This window comes from Opisthocomus hoazin, chromosome Z (genome assembly GCF_030867145.1).
Source record: "Opisthocomus hoazin isolate bOpiHoa1 chromosome Z, bOpiHoa1.hap1, whole genome shotgun sequence".
In the NCBI taxonomy this organism is placed as follows: Eukaryota; Metazoa; Chordata; class Aves; order Opisthocomiformes; family Opisthocomidae; genus Opisthocomus; species Opisthocomus hoazin.
In genome coordinates, this window is record NC_134454.1 from 64,028,308 (window position 1) to 64,049,664 (window position 21,357).

General features: G+C 35.1%; 1 protein-coding gene across 2 annotated transcripts in view; it reads right to left on the reverse strand.

Annotated features, from left to right (window-relative positions):
* AP3B1 (adaptor related protein complex 3 subunit beta 1) overlaps nucleotides 1–21,357 on the reverse strand; it is a 165,605-nt gene that overhangs the window by 43,017 nt on the left and 101,231 nt on the right. For both annotated transcript variants that reach the window (XM_075410692.1, XM_075410693.1), the window contains exons 18-22: nucleotides 20,314–20,425; nucleotides 18,761–18,917; nucleotides 15,847–16,021; nucleotides 8,333–8,405; nucleotides 7,393–7,499 (exon numbers count right to left, since the gene is read on the reverse strand). In XM_075410692.1, the coding sequence (XP_075266807.1) occupies nucleotides 7,393–7,499; nucleotides 8,333–8,405; nucleotides 15,847–16,021; nucleotides 18,761–18,917; nucleotides 20,314–20,425 (624 nt within the window). The remainder of the gene's footprint in view (nucleotides 1–7,392; nucleotides 7,500–8,332; nucleotides 8,406–15,846; nucleotides 16,022–18,760; nucleotides 18,918–20,313; nucleotides 20,426–21,357) is intronic.

Below are 21,357 nucleotides of genomic sequence, written 5' to 3' on the forward strand. Positions count from 1 at the left end.
TCATTGTAGCTGGCATACTATCTTATTAGACACACTGTTGATCAAGTGTTATTACAACAGCAAAAAAACTGTGCTGCACAGAGTGTTCATGTTTAAGTACCACAACTAAGAACAGAGAAATGCAGTTCATTCATTACAGAACCTTTTCAGGAAGTTGATTTTTTCTAATTCTCATTGTAATTGCATTGTTCTAATCCTGTATTATAAAGGCAGCTGCTTGCCTATCATTTGTACTTTCCTCGTTAATCCTGACTCAGTGAATTAACCTTTAATTACAGCCGTTAAAATTGAAATGAGCCTCTTGTCTGGCTAGGGCTGCCCCCTTCCAGTGCATGAGACTGATGAAAATTTTTAGGGTCAATGAATATGTCCCATGTCATGTCTGATAGATGCTAAAGATGTGAGGAGGTAAATGTTACCTTAGAAAGATGTGGTTGAAATTTTTAAAAGCTAGGTTTTACTGACAAAATAAAACAAAAACATGGTTTAGGTTACCTCTCTCTTCTGTCTGAGTTACACAGCATAACACACATTGCTTTACATACATTACCACATTAAGTATTTAAAGAGTAAATTATGGAATCATCATCAGGCTTTACACACGCTTGTTTTCAAACACTCAGCACCAATACTGTTTACAGCAATCGTATTTTAAGGAGCATAATTTATGTATTTTTCATGTTGGAAAGAAAAAGCAGCATTACTTTAAATTCTCTAAGCGTTCAATTCTCAAAAAAGTTGGACTAGTTTTAAGGAGAGTACTGACTTTTAACAGAAGGCAAAAAAAGACCAAGGGTCTGCTCGCAGTAATTTATCTAAAGGAGTTTTTTTTTTTGCAATATCCCACCCCCCAATTTAATTTCTATTTTATAAATAGGATTTTAACATTGTCATTGCACTTTACTTTTCAATTTTAGCACTTTCATTTTTAAATACAGTATTTGAATATTGGCTTAATCTTTTTCACTCCAAGATAACAAAAGAGCAAAATAGCATTGAATCAGGAGCATTATATTAATCAAAGACCTGATTACTCAGAATATAATTTAATTAATACACAAGTTTCTAACTAATTATACATCATATTTATATAATTATACATTGTATATAATTTATAACATGTAATTTATACCATGTATACATTATATATAAAAGCATAAATAAAAGACCCAATCTGGAGCATATCTAGTACTAAAGCACACAGTTACCTAGTAAATCAATGAGATTCTACCTAGTAACAACTTAATATCCCTCTCAGACTGTGGATACTACTGTTTGGGCCAATGTCTTGTATAAAGAACTTGTCTCTGATTCAGAAGAAAGACCATGTCTTCCAAATTAAATTCTCTAATATATTTAAAGAAGTTGAAGGTTCTTAATTCTTAAGTGTAGAGCTTGTTAAGTATTAGTGCCTTTAATAAACATAAGATGGGTATTTTTAAGGCCTGAACAGTAATAAACATCACAAATACTGATAAATGGATTGGTGAAATGACACTTCAAAAAATAGTGTCATAGTAGGCTTTTTTCCAAGCTATCATTTTACAAGTACACGGAAGCAGTTTCTGAAAGGACATTATAACTTTCAAATATTTGATGTAACACACATACTATGATACCAATTGAAGAACACCCTCCTACACAGCGAATTTATATAAACACAGAAAAATAAAATTAAGTATGCATGAGGTCTTTGTTTCATTCCTTCTTCTGTCTTGGCAATGGTTAATATCTGCTGATGAGCGGCTACATTCATTTGTAGATCTCCAAGTGCCTTCCCAAGGTGAGTAAGCATCATTATCCTCATTTTTCAGATGGAAAACTGAAAGATTAAGTTACTCCCTCCAGATCACACAGCAAGTAGTAAGCCAAAAATAGAACTAATTTTCCATATGTAACACCCAGTTCTGTATCCACTGGACCACGCCGCCTTGCCACAAGCATCAGTCACACCTAATCAGCTGTATAGCTGAATTTGGGGCAGCACTAAGAGGAAGTTGATTTTTAACTCTGGAATTTAAGATTACGTCTTCTCACTCACTTCATAGGTACAAACTTTCCCAAGCACCCTACTAGCGTATGATAATTGTAAAAAGGGGTTGAAATTAAGCCTTATGGCAGCTACAAATCTTGTGACACACAGAGTACGGGAAAATGGAGACAACCCACATACAAGTGTTTCACGTGGAAAAAGCACCAACTTCAGAAACGAAACTGCAGAGAAAACTACACAACTTCAAAAACATCTCTGCTCAATGTGCAAGTGTGGTTAACAATGCAAACACGTTATAAGCAACACAGAGGGATAGGACATGTGTATCTTGTGGCACACTTTCCCCTTCACCTCTCCCCAACAAATCTTCCCGATTTCGATCTTTTTATATAAAGATGGGCTTCAGATGAAGTATAATGAAAATCTTTAACGTATAGGAAAAAGCTCACCTGCGGTAAGATACCAAAAGGATAAGACATTTCTTATAGGAAGATGAAAAACAAGAGGGCAAATGATAAACTATAAAAAAATAATGAAATGGTATCAAGATACCATAACCCCGTGTTATCCTAACACAAACTCACAGAAACATCTGATAAAAGAGAAGATGTGGCTAACATTGAAAACCAATTTAAAAGAAACATCTTTTGTCTGAGTAAAAAATTTTAGCAGTACCCTAAGAGGGACTGGATGTATTTGCAGAAATATAAAACTAGTTGCTTAAAAAACAATGGCTGTTGATCAAAATCTCCCCAAGAACACAGGGCAGAAGAGTAAGAAGAATCTAGTCGAACTACCACATGCAGTCTGCTGCTATCACAACTGATTGCACTACATCTCTTTCATGACATTAACAAGTTAATGTTTCTTCCGATACAGCCATTCCTGAGGTAAGAGCTCAAACCAGAGTTTATATGAATGATAAATATGTCTAGTTATAGAATAATTACTGCTAACAAAGCTCTGAAAAAATAAAACTCGAGAAGTTGAGTGCACACCAATAACTATTTGGAAGAACTACTATTCACTTCTCTGCTGTAGGATTTTGAAAATTCTTAAGCACCTCATGCCAACCTTTCCTGCAAGCCGCATACCAGACTCGTGTCATGATAATCCATTATTGCAATCTTTGTGTTGCTGGTACTTCTAAGAAGAGATCCTTCACACAGGAAAAGAATATACTTCAGAGCCAGTCACAACACTCGCTACTGTGGAATTAGAAACAGCCTAAATGGACAATGCAACCTAAATGACAAGAAAGTTTTCTCCTGTAAAGGCTACTTCAACAGCTCAGAAATTAAAATACCATTTATGGTGTTCTCCTGTTCTGAAAGTATCTCTAGTTGAATCTTGAGGAAGTTCATGTTTACTGTTTCTCAAGGAATTCTGTAAGTGTGCTAAATTTGAAATTAAATGTATTTATCACCCAGTTTGACAGGTCTGCAGCTCGACCTTGACTTTTGTCAAAAGCTATTATTTCTGCTTTATGCATCACCACTCTAAAGAAGTTCTCAAAGTGGTTCTCGGTCAAAACTTCTGTACAAGACATGACACAGAAACAAGACTATTTTCTCCTCCCTTCCTAAACCATTTCTGTGGAACTGTGAATAGGAGGAAAAAATAAAGACATACCATTGGTAATAAATACTATCAAAAGAATACACTGAACATGCCACATAAAACCTTAGTAAGTAAAGTGGTACCACTTCATTGTAGAAGTATATACCACTATGTGGTATGTGGCTACAGCAGCGCTAAATTGTTTCATCAAATATTTTTGTATGTACCTCCTCGCTACAATAACAGTTTTCCCTTCTTTTGCTACATGCTTTTATCACAAACTTCTCTCACTCACCGTTGCCTTCTTCCCCAAATTATCCTCTGTTTGGGGCAGGAGAAACAATCTTCTTCCCTCAAATCGTACTCAACTCAGCCCATACTTCCATACACTTATTGCTGCATCCAACTGCTGCTACTGGTCAAAGCTCATATCCAGCTGTCAGCTCTCCCTTGCACTAACACTGTTCTGAATCATAACAAATTCTTGCTACCAAAGCAGTATTTCCTTCTCACTAATTTTATTTTTAAAAGTATGTGTCATTTTTTATCAGTTAATTATCATATGCAGCATACTCAGAGATCTATACAATTAGGAGAGCAGTTGCTCGTACATTTTTACCACCTAAATTCCTAATGAAAAAAAACCAAGTGTTTTAGCTTTTTTTATCACCAGCTGTGTGATCAGTAGGAACAGATGATCACTCCTCTCTTTGGCTTTTCTCTGACATCATAGCTCTCCTCTTCCTCCTCCCACCATTCCTGCTGAAAATATTTCCTGCAGCAGGTTATAACGCTCCTTCTCCTTATGTCATTCATGAGTTATGCTTTCAGTTCTCTCTTATCTCACTTTATAATCTCACTTTATAATCTTCCTGTAAGGGAGAACACCCATTTCCAGTGTTTTCACGTAACTGCTTTACTGTGACAGCTTGCAGCTTTCTCTCGCCTCTTATTTTTCACTGGCATCGCATCTTCAAGTACCTTTCAAGCCTGCAGATGCATCCATCTAAATCTCAACTGACTCCAAATGCAGAGTTTCCCCAAACACTTAGGTCTGACTTCTCCTGTGTGCACACCCTGAAAGGCCCCATACTAGCCTCTGGTGACCTCAGTTGCCTGGTTAGGTTGAGTCACCTGAATATGGACTACATGTACTAGGGCAGAAGCAGACACAAGGATTTACTATGTCTTGCATCCAGTTGGAGGAAAGTTATCCATAAATTACCAGAAAATTTTGTTCTTCCTGAAACTAACTATAACATGCATGTGTGCATTTATACGAGGGGGAGATGAGGTATATGAAAACATGAATCGTAAAAACAAATGAGTCACAGGACAAAGCATCAGGTTGTGCACTGTAGTTTCTATTCAAGGATATTTTGGTTTTGTAGGTTTAGAGAGACCCTTACCATTACTGTAAAATCATTTTTGTATTTATGCTTTCCATAATGTTCAGCAGCTATGAATTTGGAGTTACAAGTTTTCTAAAAGCTGTATCCAATTACAGCGCTGAATGATTTGAATAATAGACTGCCTGACATATTCCACGATAAGTGGCTGCTACATTTCTTTGATACTAGGGTCATATACTGTACTTATCTATTTTTACTCCATGCTCTCCACTGCCTAGTAATAAATTAATTTCTCACTGTTAGTTTGGCATGTGCCCTACAGTTAAATTCATTTTCTCTCCCATTGAAGGAAGAAAAAGTTTTCTGAAGTATGACAACCATCCTCCTTATTTTTAGAGTTGGTCATCAGAGATTAAATTCAAAATGCTATTTTAAGAGGGATATTCCCACATAAAGTCTTAAAAGCTGTTTTTATATTTTCATTTTCAGAAAATTACTTGATGGTGCTGAACAACACGTGACAATAATTATTTAATACCTGCATGCAAGAATTTTTACAGTATATTTGTATTATTTGAAAGAACAGTTTTTAAACTTAACATTTAATTTTTATTGCTTCCTGGTGCACAAATCTCAGCAGAGAACCTAATGTACGTCTGCAATTATTATCAATGGCAATGAGAGTTGAGCTTAGATCTGAAAACTGAATACAGCCAAAAAATGTAATCACTATCCAGACAGCAACAACTAGCTCTTATGCGATTTGGGTTGTTTCCAGAGTGGCGAGTATGAGTTCCAGCTTCTTCGCTGGTTACATGTTTTACCAGGAACTCTGTAGTAACCAAGAAAGACATTTTGAAGAATCAATCTTTTCACGCAGAGCTTCTTCCACTGTTTAGCCTAAAACTCCAGCTCTTTCTGTCTAACACCTCTATTTCATTGCAGCTACCTTTTGAAGAACAGGGAGAAGCAATTTTGCAAACAAACAGTGGCAATCATGAGGAAAGCAAGCATGAATGTGGAGTGGAATGTGTTCATGTACTGTAGATGACGAAAGGACTAAAGACATTGGCAAACAGGTGGTGTTCTCAAGCACCCGACATTAGTGATTGCTATCCTTAACTTACCCCCAAAGACGAAAATTCTGAGGTAAAGCAAAGACACCAGAATCATACTTCAGCTAACCTAGAGCCAGGAAAATAGATGACTGCCGGTGTTTTGTGCTGTCAAAGCCATAAAGGATGACAAAGAAACAATTTGGGGATTGTAGTCACAGTAGTAACAACGCAGTCATAGTTAAACTCAGGCTTGCCACCTAATGCTGCATACTGTACTGCAAAATAACAGGGAAGAGAATTTCTGGCATTTTCAGACTGTGTTACATGTGGACAACTATGCATCAGGTAATGCCACTGCATGTCCACAGATTGATACTGCTCTGCTTGAAATTTAAATTCCATTGCAATTTTCTTAGACAAGGCTAATATCCATCACATTATCTGAAAGTCTATCTTTTCAATATCAAATTTTAAGGCCTGTAAATATGAAACTGAATCATCAACAATGAACTTTTATTTCTTTAGTCAAATCATTCATGCACCTTCTTTATGTAAGAAGTATTTGATTTTGCAAACGTACTGCTCCCAGAACCAGCACAAATTATTTTACCAGCAATTATTAAAATTGTAAAGTTATCTATATACCAGCCCCATTAGAAACACGGCTAGGCTACACACATGCCCGTGCCTCTAGTATTTTTTCTGGTCACTCCCATCCACTTTCACAAGAATAACAGTCCTATGTTGTACTGCTGCAATTCCTTATTAAATTGCAAACTTAAATTGGACACACAAAATGACTAAAATAACCAACCAAAAAAGAACATGAACTACTATCCTCTGACCCAACAAAAGAATGCCCTCTACCTCCGTGACTTTGCTAACCTTAATCATACCTATAGTTTCAAGATTCCTTATTGGAAAGTGCTACAAAGCAGAAAGCACCCATGGGCTATGCTTCACATACTCATGAAAAATTACTTCCAAGTAGCAAAATGTCATAATTGGATGCATGTGTAGTAAACAAATAGGCTGAGGATTAACAGGTATGTGATTTTCTTCTAGTTTATTTTTGATGTAGCAACTAGATGGTTTGAAAAATTTGTATATTTTGGATACTTGATTTGTGAATTAAAGTTTCCCTGCGGCAGAAAAAAAAGACTAATTGAACAAGAAGGTTAAAAATCCTTGAAGGCATCCTTCTCAGACATGCAATATTCATACTTTTCTCCACGTTTCAGAATGTAAGTATTCCAGATAAAAAAAAGCTGCCAGACTTGCATGTAAACCAGAATTTCATACAAGACCTTTATAGGTGTAAGTACTTCAAAAAAATCACTTTAGTGACTGTCTCCAAAACATGTGAAATGTTCAAATTAAGGCACACACACTCCCCACCCCTTCACTCCCTTTTTTAAAGGCTACTTACATCAATGACTGATGAACTTGATAGACTTAAGCCCTCTAGGTCTGCTGTCAAACTTGGGGACAAAACAGCTGCTGTAGGAACTGCCACAGGAGTTGTCACAGGACAGACTAGAAATAAAAAGGCAAATGATACTTAACTTTAAAAAATTTAGAATACTACAAAGGACAGGCTTTTTTCATTAAGTGTAAAAAGAGTTTACAACTTGATCTAATTATTCTATCCTTGTACATATGTTTCGTAATAGCAGAAGCTTATTATTTCAGATATATAGCACTAATACTCAAAATAAACAGTGAAAATATAAATGTAACTGATATATGTATAGACCACATTATTTATACAAAAAAATATTTTATCCTCCTTTCCCATTTTTTCATCTATCTGATGTGTACCATGCAGCACATTTGCATTTACAACTTATGTGCAAATTACATATTAATGCAACTGTAACATGTTGCACCTATAGTAGTAAACTTGAAGAACAGCAATACAAAGCGTAGCCAAAACCAGTGCCAGCTGTACTGTACCATTCCAACATGACATTTTAATCTGTTCTTCAAAATTGTGATTTTTAGTATCTCATTATAGTATCACAATTGGTTCATAGGTTGCACAGAAGTTGTATAAGTAACATCCATTGGCACCTGAGAAAATAAGCCCACTTTAACAGAAAACAAGTACAAACATACAAAAAATCTCAAAAGAAATGCTTTACATACTAATAGATGCTAAATTTTGAAACTGAGTTCTAAAACAAATAAAATCACACATTGCAATAATTACACTTAAAAATAAGTTGATAGTCTAAGCAATTTTTTTTTTGTCAGGAAGCTGGCATGGTAAATGAACAGAATCAATGCTTCAGACATTCACAGTTCATTGAATTAACTGAACAGAATATATTTCATGGGAAAAATGAAGCTTTAATCAAGATACTTACAATCATCTAAATCTAAGAGAAACACGTCTTGTTTATTTGGAGCTTTTGTATCTTGCACTGGTTTTTCTTCCTTCTGTCAAAATACATGAATATTTCATCTTTTACTGTATCAGCAAAAGAAAAGCCTTCAATACTTTTATAAAGCAAAGCATATTTTCTCTGCTGTAGAAAAAAATCAGCAAATTTACCTAGTGAGAAAGATTTCTTTGTACAGGTAAGCTGAACCTAAACACATTTGAGATACATTTACTTGAGATAGAAGCATTTTTTTTAAGACAAGAGACTTAGGTATTAACATTTCTGTTTCCATACGAAAAACAGGACAAAATCCATTCAATAAGGAAGTACTGTCATGTGCAGTTATCTGGGAGTACAGAATCCTGTCCCATCATCTACCAGGTTTTATGTAATTGTTGGACAAATAATAAAAAGTTGATTTTTGTCACAAAAAAGTTCCAATTTTAAGCCTTAAGATGAGTTCTAATAATAAGGATTGGCGGTACTTAAAGAATAGAGCAGTAAGAGTAATTTCAGTGTTTTGGCAAACAGATCACTTCAACAGAATTTGTTTCAATACAGCTAATAAAAAGTTCTAAACCAATCTAATAAGAGTGAGTCCTGGTCATACCTACAGAATATGTCTAGATAGTGATGATTCAGAACAGAATTTAGTGTGCATATAAGATGGACACCCACTAGGGTGGATTAGTAAAAAGGATTGATCTTTGGATGTCGCCAGAACCTGGACACGTTACCCGCTGCTATTCATGCTATCCCTTCCCACTCTTAAGCATTCTTCGGTTTGGATTGGCTGAAGAACTTCTGCCTTTGCTCTATCTGGCTTACTGACCGGACAAAAGACTCTTTCAGAGAATTCATCCACTGCCTTTAGACCTCAAGGCATTGCTCACTACCCAAGGTACTGCAAGTAATTTAAATGTAGTCTTTCCAGGAATCACACTTCTGTGAAACTTCTAGTTTACCAGTTTCCTCTTCAGCAGCGTGTGACAGCCAAATGCATATACATCTACTATTCTTCTACCTTTTCTAATAAATGAACAGGTCTAAATAAATCAGTAAAACTCCGTATGCCCATCCAGGCTTCCATTTCTGGAGCATTTCTTGCAAGCTGTCCCAGTCTCTTCAGGCGCTCAGGACACAAATTCCTACAGGGGCTTGGAGTCCTCTCAGAAACTCAGCACCTAGAATCACTTCCTTTGACTGTCACCACAGAACAAAGTGACCTCTCTTTTCTTAAGATGCATTCCCTTTCTTCTAGTCTCTCAGCCTCATGGTCAGTTGCAAGATAGAAATAATGTTGAGTCTACTTTTTTTCCAACTTTGGGAGAAATTCCACAGTTCCCTCCAAAGAACAGGGAAGAAACTAGTTAATGCTCTCATTATTTGAAGCCATTACCATTGAAGTTGGTAACTATCAGGCTTGACCTGAGGCAAAATGACATTGCTCATCATTTTCTTCCAGTAAACCCATGGCTCAAACAGACAGTAGTCACTTGGTGATCATTATAGATGTACTTTAGATATTCTGGGAGTCCTTATCACTATGGTGATAAGTGATAGTACAAGACTCAAGTGTCTTCTACTATCACTGATTTATCTGAAACACAAAACTCCTCTGGACAAAGGAAATATTACAAAATATCTTTAAAATGGTACTAAGGTTATTCCATTCCTTATAAGCTTTGTCCAGAACTAGTGATGGACCCTGCTGCAGAACCCGCTTTCTTGAGTTCCATTCTGGTCACAACTACCAGACTCCTTTTCTCTCTTCCAGTGTGATTTCTGTCAAGTCATTAAGCTTCTTTTGGCTACTTTTTTTAATCTGTGAAAGAAGGATAAACAGTACATTTCGTAAGCTACAGGTTCTGTTTGAATTACTCATGTCTATGAAGTGTCAGAGAAAAAAACATCATGACAATTCTTTTAATGAATTCCGAGCCTTTTTATGAGTACCTTTTATTCACCAAAGTGAATATTTAGTCCCGAACCAGGAGTTTAGCTGTTATCTACAGCACTTGTACTAGAAACTATGTATCACAACTTTTTTTCTAAACAAGAACTCTTCAGACACTGGAACATTCTAAAAGGGAACATGGTTAAATAAAACGCACATAAATTTAAAAAGCCTCCCACCTTAATTTCTGAACTTTTATTCACTACCCCCACTCATCTGTAAAATACACTTGTATCTTCAACTATGATTAAGGTTCAAAGGTTATTTTTAGCTAGAGTTCTATCTTTGCTAATTATTCCAGTAGAGATGGGATTTCTCCATTCACTTTTATTAGGCAGCCAAATAAAGTCTACAAAAAGTGGCTCACCCACATGAAAGCCTATAGCACAAGCATCAGAATTTTGAATATGCTTCAGTTCTGCCAATGGCAGCATTGCTATGTCAAGATGTTTAAAAAAATTAGGAGTCAGACCCAAGAAATCATCTTTCTGTTAATCTGTTTACTGAAGGCACTTAAGATCAGATATTCTATGTCACAAATAACATCAGTAGTATCCTTCTGTTTTTCTGTTACTTATTTTGCCCTTCTAAAGTAATTACTAAGTACAGATCACAAAGCTTGATACATAATTTTATAAGATAAAACACATTTCTGCACTGATATTATGCTGAATCTACTATGTAATTTATCTTTAAAAATAGGGAAAAATCTTTCAAGAGAATTTATTTCTTATACTTCAAAATAAAATAAAATGGTCCTAAGATAAGGCACAAGTACAGAATCATTACATCAAGACAATGTATGGTAAGGAAAACTTCCGCTGCACACTTTATCAGAATACTGTACCTTGAGTACATCAGATCACTGTTAAAAAAAACCCCAACCAAACAACAAATTCGCCCCCGCCCCCAACAAATCCTATCATCTGGGAAATGTAAAATCAGATGCTAATTAAATCAAGATAAAGCTAATATTAAAGTATGATCATGTCTTATTTTCTACTCCAGCCAAGTGTGTGAAGCTTAAGTAAACACTCAGCTACTTACATGTGTGTGTATGCATGCTATATGTACACATAAACACAAAAATATTTTCCTATTTATGTGCATATTTCTATATATGGGTATATGTATTAATTGCATGCAGTTCTGTACAAAGCATCAAAGAAATCTATTTACATGGGTCTTGCCTATTAGAAACGTCATTATTTTTTTCATTTGGTTTCTCCAAGAAAAGAAAATTGATCGGCTTTCTAGCAATAATAAATAGCCAACGACTGCAACAAACACTACCAACAGATATTTTTATCGAAGGAAAAAAGCTTTGCATTCCAAATCAAGACAATAAAGAGGCTCTGACGTGTCTGGCATTTCTCTGTAACATAATTTTTCATCATTTTTCTTAAAACTAAGTCTACAATATAATCCAAACAGTTTCCTACCGAAGGAGCCCACTATGGGAAAGCAGAATACGAAACAAAGAAGTTAAGCTATATTCCATCAAACATTTCTCCATTTGCAATTCATCTTGGTAATAGAGATAGAACCTGGCAAATGCATATAGGACTTGAAGCAGGAGATTTCTCTTGCTCAATGCATAATTCATGTGCTCCGCCTGCAAAGTGTGTAAAATGAGAATTTCACAGCGCGGCATGAGCCATGGAGCTGCAGAGAAAAGGCAGATGAAATCATATTTTGCTGTGTGAATTTTATTTCTTATCCTCCCAATATTTATACAAAACTATCACTGACAATCCAAATGCATTGACAGATCACCCACTGTTTCCATTGTGTTAGCACTTGAAAAGAGATCAGGCAGAAAGATAGACAATTTGTTTTTGTATATTTTTTAAATAGTGGATCAGGTTTTTAACAGCTGAGTGACTGTATTATACTTGTATAAGGAGGTCAACAGTAACTGATTTTAAAATCCCACTGTAGAGACACCTACTTATACACGCAACATCCCCAAATCTGCATTTTAGCTCTACAGTATTTATGCTCACAGTATAATATGTACCTGAACACCTCAAACTATCCATATTTCAAAATGATATAAAACACTGCAGTACAAGAGAGTGACTTTTCTGTTCACTGCAGCTCAATTACAGCGAAGACAACAGTTTTTTCAAAATAATTCTTCAAGAGAAAAAAATATGAAAGCATTAATATCATCTTCCGGAAAAATAATCTGAAGTTTTTGTAAACTATTTTAATGCTAGTAAGTGCACAGATGTACGCACAAATCAAACTCCCATGTAAGTGTAACTGAACCTTTTTTATTATGAAAATTCCGCTGAACATGGCAATGGTACTCAACAAAACACACAGAATGGGAAGCACCACCCAAAACATCAGCTATGTAACATAGTTCATAATGTGTGGCAAACCGAGAAACTATAAAAACAGAGCCTAGTAACTACTCCTCTTATCAATATGTATTTCAGAAGGTTTTTTTCAGTTTTATTTAGAAAGGAAGGAAATCCTAATGAATCACCTTGCCATATACAGTGACCAAATTAATAATACCCTGTAGCAGAATAATACAAGCAATGGTTTGTCCGATAAAAATCTATCGGAATAAAAACATGCATTTCTGAGAGCCTGGCTGAAACTGCCAGATTCCTGGGTGGCCTGACAAGAAGTCAGGTAGGAAGCAGAAAAAATTCAAGATTGTCCTGGAAATAAAACAACATGGGTGGTCCTTGTAAAATGTACCTCGACACAAGAGCTTTATACAAGAGTTTATCTATAAAGTTCTTTAAAGTTTGTTAACAATTGCTTTTCTTTCCATCTTGGAAGGGCTCATCTAGGTTATCATCAGTTAGCTCCACCTACCACTACAGAGCTCTAAACAGGTGTCTCTGCACAAAATCTATTAAGCTAGTCAGCCTAACAATCACGTTGGACACAAAACACCTGTGATTCTCACCCCCCTCCACACCCAGTTACGCTTCTGAATATAACCAAGTACCATGACCACCTCAAGTATAAATGAAGTCATCCAACATGGCTTAAATGGAAACTAACCTCATGATCCTAGAGATTAATACAGTACACTGAACTGTCCTCTATGTCCAAGAGTGTTCAATTAACTTCCCCCATGCCCTTTCATATATGATCATTGCTGTTTACAGTCCATCAGTCATAGCTTGTTGCCTTTACATTAAATGAGTTAATTTCTTCATGAAGAAGAATCTATGGAACACAGACATTTAGCTTCTGCATAGTGAGCTCTACGCTATATTTTCAGTAATCTCCTTGCTTCTTTTCTTGCTGCCATACATTTAAATCCATTGCTATTTGTTTTTAAACATCACAAAATATTAAAGCTTTGTACCCCTTTCACTTTGATCAAGTCTTCTGTCAATTGTTTATAAATATTTTTGTTCCTAACACATTTCTTTTTAGGTGCTTCTTAATCAAGTAAGACTCCAGGACTACTGCAATGCTCTTTCTCCTCTCTTCTCTTTAAATAGAAGCTCTTGATAATTTTCCATTGACCTCAACAAAACAATCCCAAGCTTCTTGGACATTCCAGTTCCATGTTATTCAGTATATTTCACTTCAAATATTCTCAACTGCTATTTGAAAATACAAAAAGTTTCTTTATGCTAGTAGTCCCCACATATCCTGCAAAAGAATCAGAACGGTTTAGCTAACTGTAGTGGAAGAAATCATGAACAATGGTGCTGATATCCTGAGAAAAACAGACAAATAGAGCAGAGAGAAAACACTATGGTTTGAATATGTTTTGCGGAGGCCGCACACAACTAGGCAGGTTAGAGTACGTAATACTTTCTGGTGAACTAACACTGTGCGAATATAAGAAGCTGCCAACTGTTAGAATTAATTCATGTCCCATCCAGCGTCAAAGGAGTTTATTCTGACAGAATTTAGGTTACACTTGTGCTACCATTTTTTGGCAAGATCCAGTCTGGCTTCTCTATTAGAAAAAACCTTGATGTAGGTACATTACCCAGTGTGGTATTTGGGCAGGAAACAATGATCAAAACATGGAAAAATACATCCATTTCTCAAATGCTACAGTCTCAGTTAATTTTTTGTTCTACTTGGTAGAAGGTAATAGAATAAAAATTACGATTATAACTCAGAGTTCCTAGGTAGACCTACAGAGTTACAAAACAAAGACCATGTGCAACATAAATTCAAGATTAGAAAAATGGAGCACCTTACCTCCTCAATTAAAGGAAACACACACCAATAGAGCTGAATAAAGTTACAGCCTTCACTCTTAACTGTTCAAAACACACCTGTCCAACAGCTTCTACAACTACATCAAATGCTACAAATGATGTTTTTATTGACTATCAGCAATCTACATAGGAGTTCTGACTAAAATGTCTTGGCTTAATTTAAAATGCATCAGAGTATCACTTAATTTTCAAACCACGTATCAGTACTAAAATGGAAACTTCTCAGCTACAATTCTACCCTTCAAATTTTTATAAATTATATCGAAAGAAATGCACAGGAAATATTTGATAACAGAAAAATAATTTTCAGAAATTCTTTTTCTCTTCTACCTTAACAGATTTAGCATAAAGTTCCTAATTTAATTGTTTTTTAAATGAAAGGTAGGTTCGGAAACAGAAACCAATTCACACTATTTAGTTTTAACTCTATAACGCTAGTTTGAGTATAATGAAGTTTTAACCTCCTTTTCTTCAATAAGGTAAGCAATTAAAACTTAACTGACACATGAATGACTCTGTTGAACACTTTTGCATCTTTACACATTTCCAAATCCAATTTTAAAAAGACATATTTGAAAGTTTGCTACTTCATAAATGCTGTAAGAAAGCTAATACAATTTAAAGTAACAGAACTTTTTATAAGCTTTATTCCTATCAAAAACCAGAGAATAATAAAAAGTTGATTACTCCTTAAGAATATTAATTCTACTAACCTATGTATAGACCTCAAGTATGGAGGCATTAACTGCACTATTCTCAATTTCAACAGGAAATTTTAAAACAAAGCTAGTGGTTATACTAGAATATCTTCAAAATCTTAAGAAACAATGTACTAACATTTGTTTTTTGGTTTGCTTCCTGTCAAACCCAAGTCCTGTAGTAGTTATACTACAGGATCCTATTATAATATAATATATTATATATACTATAAAAGTAGTTATACTTTAAGATCCTATTATAATATAATAATCATCCCAAATTAGGATATTATTTTTGCAAACTACCCATGTACTATGCTTTTACCAGTTCAACAGTAATCTAAAAAAACAATTACATTCTATTATTCTTCATTTATCTGGAGCAAAAATATAACAGAATTAAAATTGAAATAGACTTTTAGTTACAAAATACTCCTGCTTGCTTAAACCATGAAGCTACTTTCGATTGATCTCTCTATGAAAGGTCAAAAATTTCTTTCAGAAATTCTGGGTTTTCAGATATCCATAAAACCACTACCCATCTCCATTCCCACAGTAACACGTATAGATGGTTAGATGTATATTTTTATATTTTATAGGGTTTTTTAAAAAAATGTATTTTACCTTACTAGAGGTAGCACCTCTGGATTTTCCAGACTCTGAGTCACTTTTAGAGCCTGATTCTGACTTAGATTCTGCAGAGCTTTCTTCTGATGAAGTGGTCTCTACATCAGAGGAACTGGATGTGCTTCTCTTTTTGGAGATCCCCTTTGCTTTCTTTTTAATGTCCTCTGAATCACTATATATTGAAAATAGTTTAAGAGACATCTTAAAACCATCAAAGGAATCTGCTTAGGCAATACCTTACACTAACATTTCAAAGTTTTATTAAATGAGTTTTAAGTCAGTTTTTCTTCATGATAAAAAACTCAGCTAAGATGGCAGAGATAGTAGCTTATTTAAGGGTACACAAAATTTGTCTACCACATTACACAACATATCACCACATATAATCTAAACCTGTGAAACAGCCCCCCAAAAAGTGAACATATTAAATATTAAAAATATTATTTGCATGCATCAAGCTTGTGACATTTTAGAAAGAAGCAGAGACAGCCTTTTCTATAAAGAAACTTTCAGACTATTTCACCTATGTTTAACAGAATCTTGATGGTTATAAGACTTTTCTGCAAAGTAATAATGCTTTAAAAAAAAACAACAGTTCATTGAATTTATTCCTTCCTTCGTTTTTCTAAATCAAACCACCTAGAAATAAGACCTATAATATCTACAAACATTTCAACCCATTAAAGAGTTTACACAAAAGAGCTATTACATTCTGACACTTTTGGTCATGTTGAGTACCTTACAGCTAACGGACTTCAGATGCACTATTCTTCACACAGTAAAGTTCTGTTCACCGTGGCAATGTCAGATTATGGCGCTCTGTGCTAACAGCCACTCAGTATTATTAAAATCTGCCTGTTCACTTCTCATAATACCATAACTACCAATCAGTAGACTACCTATTTGTTTCGGGGCAGTTACTACCTCTAAATACTGCAGGAAATGAAAACTGTTTTCTAATAGTTATCATGGAGCAGATAAATTAGTACTGCATACAGAAAAAAACCCTCTGTTCTTGGATCTGCAGGCAACCATTTTATACTTCCAAATCAGATGTTTCATACACCACCTGATTCAACTTCCTCCCCAAGACAATAAATTGGTTACCAAAGTGCTTGAAGGGTAACAAGGTCAACAATAATTAAACAAATCCAGACCAACCAACTATTAGGGTCCCTCTGGACTCAAATTAAGTTGTTACACATTTTTGCTTAGCTTTAGGAGCAGTACAAAAGAAAGTACTATGCTGCATTACTGCTTGAGATAGCAATGCTTTTAGAAAGGAAAAATACAGAGAAATGGAATTGAAAAATCTAACTTGACAGAAAGCAAAATACGTAGGGCAATGCCTTTCTCCTCCCAAAAACTTCCCAGGACTGAATTGTCTAAATCAAATTTAATCAAAATTATTAAAAATCAATATTAACATTTAAGCTATGTAATAATACCTACCCATGTAACTGAAATTTAAATCAACCCCCAAAATTTCAGTCAAAAGCATTTTTCTCTGAAAGCAGCAAACTTTAAGCTTGCAGAGATAAAAATGAAACGAGTACCCTTCACGAGAAATCTAATGTAGCATATCTGATTGTTAAAATCATGGTGAAAAAATAAATACTATCAAAATTATATTTCAGTATGTCAACATTTAAAAACTTGTTTGAGGTCAATGAGTTAAACATAAAAATTCACTAGCGTGTACTGTTCAGAGTTTCTTCTTAATGATGTATAACACAGGTACAAAATCATCTACATATCCTTCACTGCCATCGAACAGAAGTGTAACTGCATTAACCAATAAGTTATTCTGAGCCCATTATATAAATGAAGTTGTTTTTCAAAGATTTATCTTTAGCTTATCTTTAAAACTAGATTTGAAGATTAAAAATGTTACTTTATTGTACATCAGTCAGTCTTGATGGGTAATGATTGTTTACCTTACTGCTTAAAATTTCAGATGTTATTCTAATGAAAAGAATTTACTGGTAAGTAGCTTTTTAACTTTGCAATGATGAAAAGCCTGTATTAATTTAACCTACAGATTTCATTTGTTTTGAACAGGAAAAACAATATAAATCACTTTTAAAATCATTAAATCCTGACTTAAATTAATAAAGTCATAATTAAGGCATTATGCTGTGTTTGTTATGGAAGTGGCAAGGCGAGCTGCTTTAATTACTGTCTGTAATAAAAGGAGCAGAGTGCGTACTGTGCCCAAATCAGCGCTGTCAGCCACGACTGAGCTGAGCTGCAAACTCATCAACTGAGCTGGCAGCAGACTACAGAGTAAAGGGCGATCATGTCTGCAGAGGCCACTTGCTGACAACAGTGGAAGAAACAGATTCATACAATCCAAGGTATTAGCCCCAATTACTCAAAATTTTAATGATACTTTAACACATGATAATGCTGTTGATAATGGGCAATCTCAAAAGTGCTAACACTTAAATATCTTATGACCGTTTCCCTTCACAGCCCTTGCCTCTAATATTTGGATCATAATCTTTTTAATATAACATTATTTAGAAAAATCAATTGTCTTAGTTACATAATTGCAAAGTGTTGAAGGACTTAATTTTAGCTCTCAGCAAAATTGCTGCAAAAGGTAACTAAGTGTTTCACAGAACTGTTTGATCACTTATTCAGTCTCCCAAGGTCACATCAATTTACAAAAAGCCACCCAACATTATACTGAAGTCAGAAATTAATTCCAAACATAAGAGTAGTCTGATTAATGAAAATATGAAACCAGTTCATACACTGAATATTATCAGCACACAATGAAACAGGAGACATTACTCCTTGGCCAATACACGCCCCCAAAATTTAAAGCCTTAGCAGACAGTTTACAGAAAGAGGGCTCTAACAGCTAGTATCTCAAAAAATTAAAACCACACAAACCTATACCTACCTTTCATCAGCAGTTCTAGATGTTTTCTTTGCAGTACTTTCTTTGCCGTCTGATTCACTGTCACTTGATTCTTCACCGGAAGAGGAACTCCCACTACTCTCATCACTGCTGCCTTCCTCCTTCTCTTCCTTCTCACTTTCACTGCCAGACTCGCTCTCTAAAATGAAAACAACTCTTTAAATTTTTTCCAAAATAACTTACATAATTATTATTTTAAGAATCCAAGTTTGTTTTAAATAAAACAATGTTTTAGTACTTTAAGATCCAACTGCAAGCTTTAGTATTACTTATCCTGTGTCAAAAGCAAGCAAGGAAATCATGTTCCCCTAACATTTACAAAATTTTGTTGGTTAAAGACCTGTCCTCTTCAGCCTACAGTATTATACTTTATCAAATTAGAAAGACCAATAATAAATTAATTGCATGTGGATTCTTCAAAATTACATAACCCTACCAGGAGTTGAAGATGACCTCAAATACTCTAATCTATACATTCATTTAACTGCAAGATTATCTTTTCAACCAATTGCTTAATTAGATAACCTGTTCTTGAATACTGGTAGCTACAATGATTAAATCACTGATTCAAATTATTCATCCCCTAATTAATCATATAGTTACCAAATATTCAAATATCTGAAGTGAATATACTATTTTCTTGCTTCATAGATCATTAATTTCAGTGATACAACACTTAAGCATTTCTGCGTATTTCCTCAGTTTAGGAATGACTGGAAAGAAGCTCCACATTAAGATTTTAAGGTGCCACTCTTCCATTCCACTAGATGCTGATAATTCTTTTAAGCCTCTAGTGGTAACCATTTCCTCTGTCTGAAGTCTGGACCTGGGAGAATGATGTTCTTCACTACTTCTGAACTATATTATCATCTACTGAAATGGCTGTCTTGTAGAACTGCCTATCCGGCATTAAGCAGGAGACTGGTCAAAAGAATGTTTGTTCATTGAACTTGATAGGCATCTGTTGGTTATCTTCTCCATCATCAACCCCTTTATAATAAACAGAAAATGTCATGCAGAACTCAAAAGCAATACCATAACACAATTTACTGAATAAACCCCATGAAAGACTACAAGTTAAACAACTTTAGCCGTTTATCAGCACAGCAATACATGCTATCAAAATGGCACTTCATCAACAACGAATTCCAAAAAACATTCGAGACTTACGGTTCCCAACAACCAAGCATACAGGCACTCTTCCCACGAAAAGTTAGGTGCCTTTAGTTTTAATTAACTGGATTTACAAATTCTCACTACTCTCAATAGACTCAAAGCAGGGAAGACAGCATGCTACCTTTTATAACTGGGAAACAAAGCAAAGTCTAACTCATTTAATAAACACACAAGCCATATCTGTAAAATCAGCAATTATTGCATAGCTAGACTGAACATAAATTTTTCCCCAACTGCCTGATTTTATACCTAGCTCTGGCTTTTTTTGAAATTTTTTCCGATTATTTTCAAGTAGTGGCCAGTTCTGAAGATGCAGTTCTCCAGGCGGCAGAGATGCAAGCTGTTTTCCAAACACCTACCTGATGCACTGGTAGTGGTAGATGCACCCTCCTCCTCTTCTGACTCAGAGTAGAACTTTTCAGTAGGTTTCTCTTTCTTTGTCTTACCTAGAAATCCAGTCCATTCCTTTGCCTGTAAATAAATTTCAAGTTGCTTACTTTTACAGCTAGCAATACAAAAATATACACACAACACGGCAAAGAAAAACACTCGCAGTAGTAGTATTAAGCAGTTTCTAAATAAATCCTCTAAGCAAGTCAAAAGAAACTATTAAACTTCTCTTACTTTACACAATTAGGAGAACTAAAAGTTTTGTACATACCTATAAAAGGCAAGATATGTCTATTAGAGAATCTAGAAAAAGATTTACTACAGCAGATTAAAAGCACCAGTAACCATAAATAAATTTCTATGCCAAAAGAACCTGAAGTGTGAGAGTTTTATCTCTAGATCCAGCTGAGTTTAGCCTATGACTAGAAAGAAGGGTAAAAATGGCTAGTCACCACCCTTTATCATCCCAAGTTTCAGTGGGAAAACAGACGTGGACCCAGTAGTAAGCAGAAGTTCCAGAAACCACAGAGGAATAATATTTCACTTCCTCTGCGATTCTCCAAATAAAAGTAATTTTTACCACCAAGCGAACACCATGATGTGGAAACACTTTGGCCAGAATTTTTTTTCTTTCCATATCCCCCTACACTACCATAGAACCAGAAATAAAACTCAGGCCAGAAAAAACACAAACAGGCAGACAACTGTGTCCACAGAGTCATCTCTGATCTGGAATAAGGCTAACATTTGAAAGAATTTTAACCGTGACATGCAATTGCTGTACAGCTCTAGCGACACACTGGCTTCCACTTAAACACCAAAAGCTGCTGAAACTTTGCAGTGCTCCACCCAGCAACTGGTGTTTTAAAATGCCAGTATTGTTTCGGATATAAATGACAATTTAATTGTGGATTGCAACAACTCAGTTTCACTCACAGACATAGTGTAGACACATGTAGTATTAATCACAAAATTAACGACAATGAGACACTCTCCAAAGAAAATACCTGCAA